This window comes from Stegostoma tigrinum, chromosome 39, assembly GCF_030684315.1.
Source record: "Stegostoma tigrinum isolate sSteTig4 chromosome 39, sSteTig4.hap1, whole genome shotgun sequence".
NCBI lineage: Eukaryota > Metazoa > Chordata > Chondrichthyes > Orectolobiformes > Stegostomatidae > Stegostoma > Stegostoma tigrinum.
This window is the reverse complement of record NC_081392.1, coordinates 4,428,764-4,443,068: the sequence shown is the minus strand read 5'-3', so window position 1 is coordinate 4,443,068 and position 14,305 is coordinate 4,428,764. Positions and strand designations below refer to the sequence as shown.

Here is a 14,305-nt window from a genome sequence, read left to right as displayed (position 1 = left end):
ATTTTATTCCACATTTAGTATTTGAACTGATCAGCTGTCATGGTGGGTTTTCACAACTTTATATTCCCCACTGGTGAGTTTACAGGCAATGGGCTAGGAGGCTGGGGGCCAACAAAATATTCTCAGATGGCCTTCCCACCAGCCTCCCACATGTCTCTGTGTTCTCCTACTTTTTAGGATGGTCACAGTAAGCCTGGGCTGGACCACACATCCTTGCTCCTATTGAGTCCCTGAAGTGGACAATGAATTAAGAGATCAATCAATCAAGGAGGAGCTGAGCTGTCACTCGTCCATTTACTTTCAGATCTTTTCACAGCCAGTGAACAAGACATGAAACTCAGGAACCATAGCATAATCACCACAAATGTTTGACTGGAGAAGTGCCCTCAGGCATTGCTGTTTAGCTTGATACCTCCTTTACGTGTTTGGAAAATCTCGAGAGAAGAGACAACTCAGGAGGAAATTAGATCGCGGCCACCCAATGATAACACTGTTTCAACAAGCACTCAATAAGAACAGACAATCATAGAATCACAGAAGGAGGTGATTCAATGTATTGTCCTTGTGCTGATTCTTTTCTAAGAGTAATCCATGCTAATTTTTGTTGTATTAGAACAATTTTGAATTTTCTTAGTCACACAAATGGCAACAAATGCTGGATCAATTTTAATTATGAAATTGATTGATCATTGTTAGCAGAGGCTATGAAATATGGACGAGGAGAGTTAAGTCACAGGTCAGCTACTATCTCAGGGAATGGCAAACCAGGCTTGAAGGGCTCAATGACCTGCAACACCACCTGTGTGCCAAATACTCTTGTCAAGTCCCGTGGAACATGGACTGCATTAACAAATATCAGTGCAGATTGTTGTCATTGTATATTGCCTGCAAGTTATTCAGCCATGGAGATCATTACAGATTGGTGCAATCTTGTTCTAATTGGACAACTAGATATATTAAAGAAGTATTATAATACAAATTCAATTATACCTCATCTGCCCCTCTGGAAGGATGAAAGTATGTGGCTCAGCAGCGCACATTCTTTGGTAAAGCCATATACAGATAGGGAAATGCTGAACCTAAGCAATGTGCAATGCTGATTTAATATCAGTGCTCCTATTTTGTAGCTTAACTCTCTATCTCTTACCCTTCTTAAAAATGTTTGTGCATTATCACTGAGAAGAGAGACATTCTGGTACAGATTTTTGTCTATTCATCAAAACGGATGCAAGAATCCCAAAATTCCGTTGAAACAACAATTTATACTCCATGAGGAAAAAGTGCTGATTGGTTGACACGTTGACTGATTGGTCAAGGCATTGTCACAGAGAATGCACCAGAGAACTATTGTGTCCCATGTTCTTGCTTGATTCAAAAAGTGACAGTGCCTGGCCACCTTTTCATGCAGAGGACAGGCAGTTGCATACATTTATAAATGCTTTCTAATAAGTGTTAATGAGCTACATTGTGAGCCTGATTGATTCTGACAAAGGTCACCGGACCTGAAATGTTAACTCTGTTTCCTCCTTCACAGATGCCGCCCGACCTGCTGAGCTCTTCCAAACAGTTTTGTTTTTGATCATTTAAATTTGTTGTTAGTCTAGTAGCATGTTCAACAAGCGTTATTCAACCGCAGAATCATATTGAACATTAAACTTCGGCTCTGAGTAACTGGTAACTAGAATCAGTGCTCTGCCTGTTGTCAACAAGCAAAGGCATGCTCTTTGGTATAATCTGCCAGTCATTGGGGCATACCATCCATTTAGGTGGCATCAGATTGATATGGAAATTAATATGGCACAAGCTCAATTTCATGAGGTACCCACCAACACCTTTTACAAAATTTCAGTTACAGGTTAGTTGCCGGTTCATTCCCCTAGCTGTTTCTGCAATTCTACTGTGTAAAGATTCAAAAGTCAACAGGGAGTGGTGGCAGATGCTGAAATACTTTGTTGTTGTCACAAGGAACAGCAGTGCCAGTGGCTATGGAGGTGACAGTGGCTAAGAATTTTTATGCATATGCACTTTGCAGTCTGGCCTTAAGCCTATTAGTGACATCTCGAAGTTTCCAAATTATTATCACTATAGGGAATTCACTGAAGCTTTCTGAACAAAAGAAGACATTCACTTAGTTTCCTCCCATGAGACACAGGCAGAGAAAACACCAATTCTCCATTTACTGCATTTTCCATATTCTTACCTTCACTCTGCAAGGAAGGGCTCCACACTGGGCCCCTCTGCTGTCTCTGATGTAGCTCAGTGATGTCGACTTAAACTTGTGAGGCATGATTAAAACGTTTGAAAAGGCTGCAGGAAGATATAAATTGACTGATTGGGTGGGCAAAATAGTGGCAAATGGAAGTCAATCTAGAGAAGTGAGAGTTGGGGATAGCAGGCAAGGCATGGAGGTAAGTCATGAAAGATGCAGAGGAATGAAGGGGCATTGGTGTGCAGGTTGACAGATCCCTGAAGTTAGCAGGACACGTCAGTAAGGTGGTCAAGAAGGCAGGTGGGATACTTCCATGAATTAAATAAAGTATTGGAGAAAGTCAGCAGGTCTGGCAGCATTTGAGGACAGAGCAGTCTGGTATGACTCCTGTTTGGATTATTTCTTGCCTAGGATATGAATGTAGGGAGGTTCTGCTAGAACTGTACAAAGCACAAATTTGACTGAAGTTACAGTGCTGTTTTCAGTTCCAGTCATCATATTGAAGGAATGTCGAATGCAATGCAATCAAGGTTAGCAGAAACAGATTAAATAACAACTTTCAAAAAGGGAATTGGAGAAATACATAAAGTAGAAACATTTACTGGGCTATAGGTAAAGATGTGGGTGGGCAACAAGAGGAGAACTAATTGGATAACCTTTTCTAGGGGCTGGAACAGGCACAATGGGTTGAGCAGCCTCCTGTGCTGCCTGATGAGTAAGCTATGACATTCAAATCAGCATTTTTTATACTTGATTGATACAAAAAACAGTTTAGGATGAATGTGTCTCAAGACTTGAAAAGCATAACGAAAGTTTACACGTAGACTAAAGGCAAGACCTGATGGAAATTTCCCATTCACAAGTTTGCACAATGTGCATACTATGCTCATGGAATTTGTTTCCTGTTGAAAAGCTGCGCAGAAGTGAGAGAGTAGAAACATTGGTGTGAACACTAGTGGTTGATCGGGTACTCAAACTTCTAATTATGAAAGACCAACATGCTGTAAAACGTCTTCTTCTCACACCTCAAAGGGTGAAGAGCTGATAAAGATCGACAGCAACCAAACAATACCAGTATGAGGATCCTTAATTTGGAGAAGGGACAAGAAAAGATGATGTTGTTTTCGAAAGGTTGGAGGTGGATTGTGGGGAGATCTAACAGCTATTCAAAATTCTAAGCAATTTTAACAGTTGAGAAAAAATCATTTCTGCTGGCAGAGAGATAGGCAACTTACCTCAGCAGGTCATTAATCCCATTAACAGGTCAACATAAGGCTCTCAGAGCTTGGCTCATGGGTACTCAGAGCACCAAAGGGTCAGTGCACTGAATGTCTCGAGCAGCAGTTCATCTGTGACATAAGTTATGGAACTTAGTACAAAATAAATTCAGCTTGTCTTGGACCAAGTCCACTTTCCCCCACTTTTATTAGCCCTGTCACCAAAACACAACTTCAGACATGGACTACAGAGATATTGCCAGTTATTCACAGATCTTGACCGAAGGGGTTCACTATCCTCAGGAATTGTGACAAGGTAACTATAGTTTGCGAGATTGCAAGATCTGCAGATGTTGGAGCCAGAGACAACACAGTATAGAGCTGAAGGAACACAATAGGTCAAACAGCATCAGTAGAGCAGGAAAGTTGACGTTTCCATTCGGGACTCTTTCTCAGAAAGGGAGGGGGGAGCTGGGAAATAAATAGAGAGGGGAGGGGTGGGGCTGGAGAATGTAGGTGGAATGGTGATAGATGAGTGCAGGTGGTCAGTGGGTAGGGATTGGTCAGTGGGATGGGTGGGGTGGATAGGTGGGAGAAAAGATGGATAGGTTGTGTCAGGTTAAGAAGGCGGAGATAAGATGGAGAGTTGAACATAGGATGAGGTCAGGGGGGTGGAGAGATTTTGAAACTGGTGAATTCCACATATAGGCCATCAGGTTGTAGGCTTACAAGGCACACTGCGATATTGCTCCTCCAGTTTGCGAGTGGTGTCATTGTGACACTGGAGGAGGCATAGGATGGACGTGTCACCCAGGGAATGGGAGGGGGAGTTAAAATGGTTGGCAACCTGAAGGTGTTGTCATTTGTCACTTACAGAGTGCACATGCTCTACAAAACGGTCTTTGAGTCTATACTTGATTTCACCGATGTAGAAGAGGTCACATCAGGAGCAGCGAATACAGTAGATCAAGTTGATGGATGTGCAAGTGAACCCCTGTCTGATGAGGAAGGTCTGTTTTGTGCCTTGAATGGAGATGAGGGGGTGGAGAGGTGTTGGGGCAGATGTAGCACTTCCTGTAGTTGCAGGGGAAGGTGCTGGGGTTGTGGGTTTAGTGGGGAGTGTGGAGCTGACAAGGGAACTGTGGATAGAGCAGTCCCTATGAAAGGGCGATGGGGTGGTGAGGGAGCTATCTCTTTGGCTGCAAGCTTGGATTGTAGGTGTCTGAAGTGGCGGAGTATGATTCATTGAATGCAGAGTTTAGTTGCGTGAGGACCAGGGGGATTCTGTCTTTATTTTTGTTGGGGGGAGTGGATGTGAAGGCAGAAATGCAGGAAATGCAAGAGATGCGGTGAGTGGAGGGAAGCAATTATGGTCCTTGGAACAGGAGGACATCTGTGAAGTGCAGGAGTGGAACACCCCATTTTGGGAGCACATGCAACAGCATTGGAGGAATTGGGAGTAGGGGATTGCATTCTTGCTGGGTGAGAGAAAATGTAGTCCAGGTAGCTATGGGAGTTGGTAGACTTGAAATAGTCAGTTTTGAGGCAGTCACCAGAGATGGAGATGGACAAGTCCAGCAACGGGAGGGAGGTATCCGAATTGGTCCAGGTGGATTTGAGGTTGGGGTGAAAGGGTCAGTAAAGTTGATGGCCTGGGGATTAGTGCCAGTGTAACAGCAGAAATGAGACTATCCCACATATCCTATGAAGAGGCAGGCATAGTTTGTGCCTACGTGGGTGCCCAGAGCCACCTGCTTAATAAGTAGGAAGTGGGAGGAGTTAAAGCAGAAGTTAAGGGTAACAATGAGTTCAGTTAAGCGAATGAGGGTTTTGGTGGAGGGGGACTGGTTGGGCCTGCAGTAGACGAAGAAGCGAAGGGCTCTTAGGCCATCCATGTTGGGGATACAAGTGTCCAGGGATTGGATGTCCCCATTGTGAGTTTGATGTGTTGGGGACCAAGGAATTGGGAGTCTTGGAGGAGGTGGGGGGCTTGGGTGGTGTCCTGGACATAGGTGGGGGGTGGGGGGAACACAGCCAAGCTAAGTGGAGATGAGTTCAGTGGGGCAGGACTAGGCAGAGACAATGGCTCGACCAGGACCTGATTTTCAATTTGAAGTGCAGTGGATGGTGCAATTGCAACATCGGGGGAGGTGATGGTCTAGCGGTATTACCATTGGCTGTTAATCCAGAGATCCAGATAATTTCTGGGGACCTGGGTTTGAATCCTGCTGTGGCAGATGGTGGAATTTGAATTCAATAAGCATATCTAGAATTAAGAGTCTAATGATGACCACGAGTTGATTGTTGGGAAAAACCCATCTGGTTCATTAATGTTCTTTAGGCAAGGAAACTGCCATCCTTACCTGGTCTGGCTTACATGCGACTGCAAACCCACAACAATGTGGCTGACTCTGAACTGCCCTCAGGGCAATAAATGCAGTCTAACCCTCATCCCATTAATGATTTTTTTTCAAAAATCAGACCTGAAGGGAGATGCTGGTGTAATGGTAATGACTCTGAGCTTGGAATCTGTGGATGTGGATTCAACTCCCATCTATAACAGTAACCAAAAACTCCACACAATCTGGTTAATTTTTAGAGAAGGGAATTTGTCATCTAAGTCTGACCTACATGCCATTGAAGACCTGGGGTTTTGGATGGCTGGTGTGCAATGCAGACTGACACCAACGGTGTAGGTTCAATTCCCACACTAGCTAAAGGTCCCAATTTCTCAACCTCACCATGTGGCATGGTGGTGCTCAGGTTAAACTTGGCACCAAATATCTCTCTGAGAGAGATTGGGACTGTGGTGACTTTATTTACTCTCAACCGATAGCAATATGGTTGACTTTTAACTACCCTTTGTAAGTCTTAAGATCTACCCATTTTCCATTTAAAACCGTTTATCTTAGTTCTAGAAATTCATAGTGCTCATAGTTGGAGAGCCAATTGTTTTTAGTGTTTTATCATGTCTTTGTATTTATGTACACAACGGTAAACAGCTGTTGACAATCCCAAATGCATGAGAATGGGCCATGTGTGTTTGAGGAGAGGAAGGCAGCAAAAACTAAAGAAACGTAGAATAGAGAGCCTCTGATATTTACTTCGCTGGACAAATGTTAAATATTTGTCTGCACTGAACACCTGCAGGAACTTGGCGTTTACCATTGGGTGTGATGAGATAAGAACACTGACTTTGAAGAAAGGCTTGGGTAATTAGTGCTGAAGGTGATAACTTTCAGTTGAATGCTGACCTTTGAATGGGGGTGTAATATATGGCTTAAGCTGGGGAAATGCAGAGAATGGCAGGAGAAAAAGCAAATGCAGTCAAATAAAAATCCCCAGGTGAGGTATTTAGTATAGTCTATGTGTTAGCATTGTCTCACATCCCAAGGAAGGCATGGGCATCAACTTCAGTGCTGTACACTATAAGCGTCATGAGCTGGCCAGCACAGTCTAGTCAACCCTGGAGTCATGAAAAGATCTCATTCAACAGATCAACTACTCAAGGATGGACTCTAGTGTGGCTGGTGGTGAGAAGGGCCCTACCTCTGAGATCCTTCAGGTGCGCCCAGTTGGTCTGCACCATCGCACACTGTCCTTAAAGCAGCTGCGGAGGGTTGAGACTGTCACATATCTCCTGCTGGAATGTGCATTTCAAAGGAAGTCTGGCGAATGATGCAGTGGTTTTTGTCCAAGTTTGTCCCAAGCAGTTCTGTGATGCGGTTCTCTGTGTTCTGCAGTCAGTTCCATGGAAAGCACACTGAGATATATATTGGTGAATCTGGGGGACCATCAACTTGGTTAAAGACACTTTTAGGTCTGCATGAAGTTTGTTTGTCTTCTAGAAGGAGGAGTTGACCTTAACTGAGTGTTGCAGACTGGCACATTCCAAGATCCAGGACTATGTGCTGAAGGATGCATTAAAGTTTGGGGCAGCTGCTGCCAATGGTGCATTGGAGAAAGACCAGACTGAGGTCTTCCGGCTGAATGCACATGAGTCTATTCAGTTATTGGACCCTGTTCTTGCCTCAAAATGAATGTAAATATAGTATTGTGCACGTAAGAGAGGTCTTAGGTTTTTGGATGGAGTCAAACTGCATGTGGGAAGGTCAGTTGTTGGCCTTATGAGTATAATTGTAGTGAATAGTGACACACAATAATGAAAATTGATTATGAAGTTAAATTAAGAGAAGTTTGTTCACCCAGCGAATGGTGTGCCTGTCGAATTCTATGCTACAGAAAGCAATTTTGGCCAAAATATTGACTATTTTCAAGAAGGAGTTAAATATAAATCTATGTTTTTAGGGTTAGAGGTATCAAACAGTATGGAAGAAGTGTACTGAGTTGGATGAGCAGCCATGATCATGTTTGAAGGGCTGAATGGACTATTTCTGTTGCTATTTTCCATGTTTCTCGATACATGCTTATTCTGCAACTAGCTTCCAATTTCACTTTATTTCAAGGGTGATTAGAGAAAGCAACAATTCCTTGATCCTAATGCCCACATCCACATCATGTAGAAGAATAAAAAACCTGATGATATCACTGGGTGATTTACATTTCACAGATAAAACTTGCTGACTGACAAATCATGCAGAGGAGAATGGTTGTTCTACGGCCCTGACACCTGTTATAGTTAACTTGCACCTCTTAAAGGGAAAGGGTCTTTTCAGTTCATCTTTTTAGTACAGTTTGTTTAAGTCATGTTTTGCTGTGCTGTTGTTAAGATGCTGAGAGATAGGAAGGAAGTCTGCTACCTTTCTCGTGACAGACAAATCCACAGACGTTGAAACCACAACACAGGAGGTGAGTGACACAGCATGACAATGGTAATAGCGTCACACCCAGCATCTAGTTCTTCTTTAATAAGTTATTCATTGATCTCACTGAGACTTTAAAGGGAAGAATTTGATCATCAGATCTCTTACTCTCTGTGAGGCAGGCGTGTGGAAGGGCCATTGACCTTCAAGACATATACCAGAACTGACTTGGAAACGTCAAGTGAGAAGATATTGGCCGATCAGCCTTCTGGAGTCCTCAAGGTCCAGACCTACTCTTGGGGTGCCCGTCCGCAAGAAGGTAGGATTCCTTAATGGAGTAGACATTTTGTTTGGGGTGGGGCAGTTTGGGTGTCAAAAGTAAAGGAAAAAGATGGCTTTAAAAGACCATTTGAAAAAACCTGCACCCGTGCCATAGATTGTTTCCAATCTGAGGGCATTCCCCCACAAACCTGTTGGCTGACAGATTTCCCAGTCAGGAAATTAGCCACTTTTTTCACACACTGTAGAGAAGAAATAGGTGGTGAGTTGAGGCCCTTAACTGACCATTAATTAACAACCTAGGGGCTTTAATTGATGGCAGGCCAAGCAGCATCTTAGGAGCACAAAAGCTGACGTTTCAGGCCTAGACCCTTCGTCAGAAAAGGAGGATGGGGAGAGGGTTCTGAAATAAATAGGGAGAGACGGGGAGGCGCATCGAAGGTGGATAGAGGAGAAGATAGGTGGAGAGGAGACAGACAAGTTAAAGGGGTGGGGATGAAGCCTGCAGAGGTGAGTATAAGTGGGGAGGTAGGGAGGGGATAGGTCAGTCCGGGGAGGATGGACAGGTCAAAGGGGTGGAATGAGGCTAGGAGGTAGGGAATGGAGGTGCAGCTTGAGGTGAGAGGAGGGGATACATGAGAGGAAGGACAGGTTAGGGAGGCGGGGACGAGCTGGGCTGGTGTTGGGATGCAGTGGGGGGAGGGGAGATTTTGAAGCTTGTGAAATCCACATTGATACCTTTGGGCTGCAGGGTTCCCAAGCGGAATATGAGTTGCTGTTCCTGAAACCTTTGGGTAGCATCGTTGTGGCACTGGAGGAGGCCTAGGATGGACATGTTGTCTAAGGAATGCGAGTGGGAGTTGAAATGGTTCGCAACTGGGAGGTGCAGTTGTTTATTGCGAACCGAGCAGAGGTGTTCTGCAAAGCGGTCCCCAAGCCTCCGCTTGGTTTCCCCAATGTAGAGGAAGCCACACCGGGTACAGCGGATGCACTGTACCACATTGGTAGATGTGCAGGTGAACATCTGCTTGATGTGGAAAGTCATCTTGGGGCCTGGGATGGGGGTGAGGGAGAGGTGTGGGGGCAAGTGTAGCACTTCTTGCGGGTTGCAGGGGAAAGTGCCGGGTGTGGTGGGGTTGGAGGGGAGTGTGGAGCGGACAAGGGAGTCCCGGAGAGAGTGGGGAGGGGAAGGAAAAATGTCTTGGGTGGTGGGGTCAGATTGTAGATGGCGGAAGTGTCAGAGGATGATGTGTTGTATCTGGAGGTTGGTGGGGTGGTATGTGAGGACTAGGGGGATTCTCTTTTGGCGGTCGTTGCGGGGATGGGGTGTGAGGGATGAGTTACGAGAAATGCAGGAGACACGGTTGAGGAAGTTCTCGACCACTGCGGTGGGGGGAGGGGGGTAACGTTGCAGTCCTTGAAGAACGAGGACGGTATTGTTGTTTTCTGGCCTTTCTCTTGGCTGCTGCCAGTTCATAAATTTACCTACAGAAGGAGCTAAATGGTGACAGAGGAGAAAAACCTGGAATGCTTGGAAATGAATGTCCTGCTTTACTGGAACTCTACTTTGGCATTTACAAAATGGATCAGATTAATATGTCACATTCAGCATTTTACCGGTTACCAGTTTTCCTTTTCTCAGGTTCAGGATGTTCTTGTTTACTGTCTATTTTTTATTCATTTGTGGGATGTGGGCACCACTGGCTGGCCAGCATGTCTTGCCCCTAGTTGCCCCTGAGAAGGTGGTGGTGAGCTGCCTTTTTGAACTGCTGCAGCCTTCCTGCTGTGGGGTTGACCCACCATCCTATTAGGGAGGGAATTCCAGGATTCTGACCCAGCAACAGTGAAGGAACGGTGATATATTTCCATGTCAGGTGGTGAGTGAATTGGAGGGGAAACTTGCAGGGGGCAATGTTCCCATGTATATGCTGCCCTTGTCCTTCTAGATGGAAGTGGCCATGGGTCTGGAAGGTACTGCCTGAAGATCTTTGGTGAATTTCTGCATTTTGGGCAAAGTAAAGTATCACATGACATGCATCATAGTAGTAATTATTGGGTTCAAGCCACAGCATGTTATCTTGTGGAATTAAAATATTTAATAAATAAATTGTGGATTTGAAAACTTGCTGATAGTTTTAAAAACTGAGGAAGGAAATCTGTAAGCCTTACAGTCTGTCCTTCATTAGACAATTGCCCTCGGAAGTGGCCCTGGAAGCTGCTCAGTTCAAGGGCAGTTAGGGATGGGCCATAACCCATTAAAGAATAAAGCATAGCCCAGATTCGAGAACTTGTGATGAATCTCAATGTGTCAATAATACCAGCTTTAAACTCAGAAAACAAAGAAGCTGTTATTTGGCTTTCAGGTATTTGCATTTACAAAACGAATGTGAGGGGCTCTGCTGTAATAGTTAGTGGAAATAGAAAGGTTTGTGGATGGAAAAAAGAACTCAAAAGTAAAGATATTTAGAATAAAGAAACACAATCAGTAACAGACAACTCAACTTCTGGCAGATGCTGCTGTTTATTATTAATTTCATGCAGAATTCCAGAATAAATGTACAATGAAAAGTTTATCACTTTATATCTGACAATCACCTTCAACAATCGTTCATAAATGACAGAATATGAATGAATGCAACAATCGGGAATAAGTTTTCCACCAAAGGTCTGTTCTCCAGTTGGATAATTGTCCAGATATTAAATGAATGCCATGTCCAAAATTTTTCACATAGACAGAATGTTACCATGATGCTGGGTGTAAACCTCTTCACATTGACTGTATCACTTGAATGTTTTGGTTGCATGAGAGCTGAATTCAATTACAGCTCCACATAAGACCTGGCCTACCTCTTACCGTTTGAAGGTAGATTAGAATTTTACCCATTCTGGGAATTTCTTTTAATTTTACTTCACTCATGGGATGTGACATTGCTGGCTGGACCAACATTTATTTCCCTCTTTTGTTGACTTTGAGAAGCTGGTAGTGAGTGGCCTTCTTGAACTGCTACGGTCCATTTGGGTGTAGGGCCCCCCCACAATGTTGCCAGGAAAAGAATTCCAGGATTTAGACGCAGCAGCACTGAAGGAATGATGATATATTTCCTTTATAAGGATGGTGAGTGGCTTGGAGAGAAGTTTGCAGGTCATGGTGTTCCCATTTATCTGCTGCCCTTGTCATTCTAGAAGGTAGAGGTTGTGGGTTTGGACGGTGTCGTTGGAGGAACCTTGGTGAATATTACAAAACCATGCACTGCAACATAAGCATCACCGGATAGCTGTAATGCTGAGGCTAAGTGTGGTAGGAAGAAGTTGGTATTTTGGCATCTAAATCTAACCCAAGGTTGAAGTATAGAAATTCCCCAGTGGACCCAGATTTCCTCCAGTGATTTCCAGACTTTGTGATCGGCTATATTGTAATTAACACTTTGGAGTTGTTCAATGATTTTACTCATCTTAATGGAAACCATACCTTGCTGCCCAGTTCTGGTGTCAAATGTGTAGAAGATTTCCTCAGACTGTGGGCTCACAGGCCGAATTGCATACAGAACCCCACATATCATAAAAGCATTGGTCACACTAGGTTTAAACAGCTTGGTGACCCATGTCTTTTCCACAGTGAAGGTAGTCACATTAATCTTACCAATAACAGCATTTCCAGCATTTGCTTCAGGGCAGTAAATAATCCAGAGGCCAGTTTCATCCACAGCAAAGTCCATGTTCTGGTATGCAATCCCGGCATAAGAATGCCTGTTATTGAAAGCTGCACCTCTGAGAGTTTCTCTCTGTACTCTGCCTGTGTCTATGTTATACCTGCACATGTCTCTGGAATTGTAACAGTTGTAATACAAGGAATTATTGTATAAAACCATTCCACTTGCCTGTGCTCTGTATGTAGAACTTGAAAATGATTCAGTTATTGAATTTTTGTAGAGAAGCAAATCATCGTGTGAGTAATACACTCTGAAGGAGATCAGCGTCGCTTAACAAGACATGGACTTTGCTGTGGATGAAACTGGCCTCTGGATTATTTACTGCCCTAAAGCAAATGCTGGAAATGCTGTTATTGGTAAGATTAATGTGACCACTTTCACTGTTGTTGAAAGCCGCACCTTTAAGAGTCTGCCTCTGCATCCTGCCTCTGTCTATGTTATTCCTGCACATGTCCCTGGAATTGTAACAGTTGTAGTACAAGGAATTATTGTACAAAACCATTCCACTTCCCTGCCCTTTGTCTGGGTACCCTGAATAATATCTATTGTAAAAGTATTTGGTTGTCAGATTTTTGTTGAGCAACAAATCTTCATATGAGTAATACAATCTGAAGGAGGAAAGAGTTCGTCTGTCTGTGCTGAGTGGTGCCACCCAAGATAACTCTGTTTCATTGTTGGATGGAGCTGGATCTTTACTTCACCCTCCATTTCTAAGACTGACAATTTTGGGTTCCATCATGGAAAGGGTATGCAAATGGACAGAGAGCTACAAGAAATGCCCAGGTTACGACTGGAAGCAGAGGAAGTGAAGCAAGTGCTTGCTGCGACACAGAGAGTTGAACAACAGAAATGAGGGAGGATGGTGAAGTCACTTTTTTGGGAAGACTTCAAAGAATATGATTAGGAAATGCCCCACAGTTAGACAAACACAAAATCATTTGTGACTTCGGAGCTGCTTTGGTGCTGGAAATGAGTGCAAATTGGATTCGAGAGATTCATGACATATTTTGAATTAATTGTAACTTCATTTAAAGGAAGTCTCTTTTAATAGCAATAACTGTTATTCACACAATATTAATTTAAGAGATGATAGCCTCCCTTATGTTGGGTTTCCAATGTCCTATGAGAGGATCCTTTGCCATCAGCAGCCCAACTGGAGAGAATCTCTCTCCATCAGGATCACTGTTCAGTTCACATGATGAAGACTTCAATCAAAGAGAAAACAGAAATTGCTAGAAAAGCTCAGAGGGTCTAGCAGCATCTGTAGAGACAAATCAGAGTTAACATTTTGGGTCGAGTGACCCTTGCTCAGAACTGATGATAGTTCGGAAAATGTCAGTTGACATGCAGAAGTTATGGTGGGGAGAGCGGTTAAGGAGTAACTGATAGGTGGGGATAGAGCCCAAAGAGAGAGAACAGTTTGACAGACAAAGGAGGGGTGATGATCTGTCTAGAAGAGTGAATAGCTATTAATGGGCACTCTTAGTCGTTAGCAATGGGTTGTGTGTAATGTGTCATAATAAACTCTGTTATGTGGAAGTTGGGGGAAGGACATGGAAGAGCTCAAGTCCTAAAGTTATTGAACTCCACATTGAAACAAGGAAACCTACAGCACAGGAACAGGCCCTTCGGCCCTCCAAGTCTGCGCCGATCAAGATCCTCTGTCTAAACTGTCATCTGTTTTCTAACGGTCTGTGTTCATTTGCTCCCTGCCCATCCATGTACCTGTCCAAATATATCTTAAAAGACGCTAACGTGTCTGCGTCTACCACCTCCACTGGCAATGCGTTCCAGGCACCCACCACCCTCTGTGTAAAGAACTTTCCATGCATATCTCCCTTAAACTTTCCTCCTCTCACTTTGAACTCATGACCCCTAGTAATTGAGTCCCCCACTCTGGGGAAAAAGCTTTTTGCTATCCACCCTGTCTATACCCCTCATGATTTTGTAGACCTCAATCAGGTCCCCCCTCAATCTCCATCTTTCTAATGAAAATAATCCTAATCTATTCAACCTCTCTTCATAGCTAGCACCCTCCATACCAGGCAACATCCTGGTGAACCTCCTCTGCACCCTCTCGAAAGCATCCACATCCTTTTGGTAATGTGGCGACCAGAACTGCTCACA

At 43.9% G+C, this 14,305-nt stretch overlaps 2 protein-coding genes across 2 annotated transcripts in view; both read right to left on the bottom strand.

Moving 5' to 3' along the window:
• The window catches only part of LOC125447672 (olfactomedin-4-like), an 85,130-nt gene extending 82,822 nt beyond the window's left edge, over positions 1 to 2,308 (bottom strand). The window contains exon 1 of the mRNA XM_059640973.1: positions 2,201 to 2,308. Coding sequence (XP_059496956.1) covers positions 2,201 to 2,287 — 87 coding nt within the window. The 5' untranslated portion in view covers positions 2,288 to 2,308. The remainder of the gene's footprint in view (positions 1 to 2,200) is intronic.
• A 1,191-nt stretch (positions 2,309 to 3,499) lies between these two features.
• LOC132206609 (olfactomedin-like) lies at positions 3,500 to 12,431 on the bottom strand. The gene is made up of 2 exons (XM_059640904.1): positions 11,737 to 12,431; positions 3,500 to 3,558 (listed from the first exon to the last, which is right to left on the bottom strand). The coding sequence occupies exons 1-2, from the start codon at positions 12,335 to 12,337 to the stop codon at positions 3,500 to 3,502; spliced, it is 660 nt and encodes a 219-aa protein (XP_059496887.1). The 5' UTR covers positions 12,338 to 12,431.
• Between the last annotated feature and the right edge of the window lie 1,874 nt (positions 12,432 to 14,305).

Bases quoted from the DNA above. Each gene is read 5' to 3' on its own strand.
- LOC132206609 (XM_059640904.1), bottom strand. From the start codon at position 12,337: ATGGTTTTATACAATAATTCCTTGTATTACAACTGTTACAATTCCAGA. The intron at 3,559-11,736 runs GTGATGCTTATG...CTTATGTCACAG, and splicing joins CTCAGCATTACAGCTATCCG to ATGAACTGCTGCTCGAGACA.